Source organism: Frankliniella occidentalis, unplaced genomic scaffold (genome assembly GCF_000697945.3).
Source record: "Frankliniella occidentalis isolate FOCC.00 unplaced genomic scaffold, Focc_3.1 Scaffold242, whole genome shotgun sequence".
NCBI lineage: Eukaryota > Metazoa > Arthropoda > Insecta > Thysanoptera > Thripidae > Frankliniella > Frankliniella occidentalis.
Genome location: NW_026267368.1, coordinates 313,057 through 315,634, shown reverse-complemented (window position 1 = coordinate 315,634; position 2,578 = coordinate 313,057). Strand labels below are relative to the sequence as shown.

The following is a 2,578-nucleotide window of genomic DNA, read 5'->3' as shown; positions in this document are numbered from 1 at the left end:
GAGACACCGACAAAGCGAAAGCGAACAACGGTCGAACAACAGGTGAGGAGAGAGGGGGCAGCGAGGAGTGGGGCGCACGGTACTGCCAACCACCAACGCAAGACCCGCTAGACACATATGATTACGTGAGACTTGAGATCGGGTTCTAACTGTAATACGCAATTAAAAACCATACCAAGTAGTATTTTTAACTCTCAGGTCACAAAGCTCAAAGGCTATCTTCCTCAATGTGGATTTCGCATTTCAAATGGCCGCGTTCCAACCACCGTCGACAGTGATGTTTAAATTTTAAAAAATAAAGAAATACCTAGCTGACGGAACCGTTTGAATAATTTCACGTTCACAATGAAATGGTCCAGGAGGTGTTGTCAATTCAAATTTAAACTTCAAACATCAGTTTGCGACCTGCTCTGCTGTCTGGCTGTATAGCTTCCCAGGACACTATGATCGTCAGTATAGTCTCCTGGGAAACTCTTCCACTTCGACAGATTCTGATTTCACAACCAGGTTCTGATTGAAATGTGCTCACAATTGGGAGTGGATATTTGCACGGCCGCATATAACCATAGAACTAGCCATGAAAGAGAGTGTCCGAACTCGATTTCTTCAATGTGTCGACACTTCTACACAAGCTAGCTTTCTGCTGGGGTTATTTTTCATAAGCTAGTTTCTCATCCCGAAGTGCATTTGTTTTGTTGCGGCTAACAAAACAACAGTAACATTAACAAAAACAACAGGGGAAAACGCGGCAAGCGCCAGCACCATACCTGCAGCAGCTCCGTGTCCGTGAAAGTAAAAGTACATGTCGTGTACTTAAAATCTTTTAATTGGATATCTGCACCAACATTAAGCGAGGTATGTTTGTTGTTTTTGTCATTTAAAAGTATACTTTGCCTACGTAGGCATCTGCTTGGATGGTTCTTGTCGGGCTGGTCACAAGATTACATCTTTTTTACAGAAATGTCGTATCGAAGATTCGAAGGGCCACCGCCAGCACCTCGTGGTCGTGGTGAGTTCTTTGGACCACCAGCGCCTCGTCTCAGGATGCCGATGCCATATCCAGGAATGTACCATCCTCCACTCCAGTACCATCCACATCAATTGCCTGCTCGTCCTTCTTTTCATCATCATTTTTCCAATACCTTCCGCCACCCCTCTAGCACCAATACTCTGTCTTCACCTCATTTTGCTCCCCGTGCACATTTGTCCCCATCTTCTTTCCGCTCCCCACATCACTTACCTTTATCCACTTCTTCCACATCCTGTAGCAGCCCTTCTTCACTCCCAGTTGCATCAATTTCCTCATCATCCTCTACAGCAGCTTCCTCTGTCTCATGTACAACACTTGAACCAATTTCTCCACAGGTAGTCCTCCCCGCTCAATCCTCATCCTCTACAGTAACTTCCTCTGTCTCATCTACACTTATTGAACCAGTTTCTATAACCACTACTTCCATCCCATCTATTTCATTAACTTCTTCAAACATCCCCATATTCACTCAATCAATGTCCTCATCCTGTGCTGCCCCATCTTCATCCCCTACCCCTCCTGCATTACCCTCTTCTGATGATTCAAACATCAAACAGAGGTTGAGGTCATCTGCCAACACGCCCATAATGACATCTGCTATATCAATTTCATCTGAGAGTGATGAGGAGGGCGGCCCTGCTGATAAAAAGAACGAGCAAAATGTGAGGAAAAGGAAAAGTACTAATCAAATCAGTAAAAGGAAAAGTAAAAACGCTACCAACTGGAGAGAAGAGACAATAATTAAACCTAAATGTACACCAACCCAGCCCAAGGTATTTCATGCATTTAATGTTTTGATCATAATATATATTTAATGTTGCTCATAATTTTAAAGTAGTCATGTGTTATGAGGTTGTGTCACTGAATCATGTGTAAAACAGCTATCGCATTCTTTTAACAGAGAAATATTGTATTTCAGGTTCCACCTGCAGCTTCAAAGATCACTAATCTCAGCAATAGCAGCTTATCCTTCGAAAGAGTCATGCACAACAACAGTGGCTTGGATGAGAAAATGGTCAAAAAAGTATTGTCCCTAATTCAGGTGTCACGGAATGTCCATTGGGATGATGTGTGTGGTCTGAGTAGTGTCAAGCAACGTTTGAAGGTTTGTACTGACTAGCATAATTTGAGCTGTACACTACTGCTAGTCAAATATTATCAATCCATAGCTCCTAAGGCAAGAGACACATGGCTCCTAAGAAAACTCAAAACTGATTAGCAGAGTCAAACAATATATGCACTCTTTCATCAGAGATTAAAATTTTGCACAAATTATCAAGAATTTTTTTACGCAGCCACCGGGCACTCGCAATCTGCTATAAGAATTAATTGGCTGAGCGATAGCGAAGCCTATTACTCCAGTGATGATCAAAAAGTTTCGCGTCTGTCTGTCTGTGTGTGTGTGTGTGTCTGTGTGTTTGTCTGTGCGCACGATAATTCGAGAACAAATAGGGCTAGCGACCTGGGATTTTCAGGGTCGTTTTGTGTCATAAAAAGACAGATCAAGTACGAAGAAGAGCATTCTAGCTCAAAAATTGGATTTTTAAA

At 42.6% G+C, this 2,578-nt stretch overlaps 1 protein-coding gene across 2 annotated transcripts in view; it reads left to right on the top strand.

Moving 5' to 3' along the window:
• Window positions 1-781: 781 nt before the first annotated feature.
• The window catches only part of LOC113215849 (fidgetin-like protein 1), a 4,419-nt gene continuing 2,622 nt past the window's right edge, over window positions 782-2,578 (top strand). The window contains exons 1-3 of one of the 2 annotated variants that reach the window (XM_026435513.2): window positions 782-855; window positions 959-1,803; window positions 1,950-2,135. In XM_026435513.2, coding sequence (XP_026291298.2) covers window positions 961-1,803; window positions 1,950-2,135 — 1,029 coding nt within the window. In that variant the 5' untranslated portion in view covers window positions 782-855; window positions 959-960. Of the gene's footprint in view, window positions 1,804-1,949; window positions 2,136-2,578 lie in introns of both variants that reach the window. The other variant, XM_052273066.1, reaches the window with a different exon arrangement.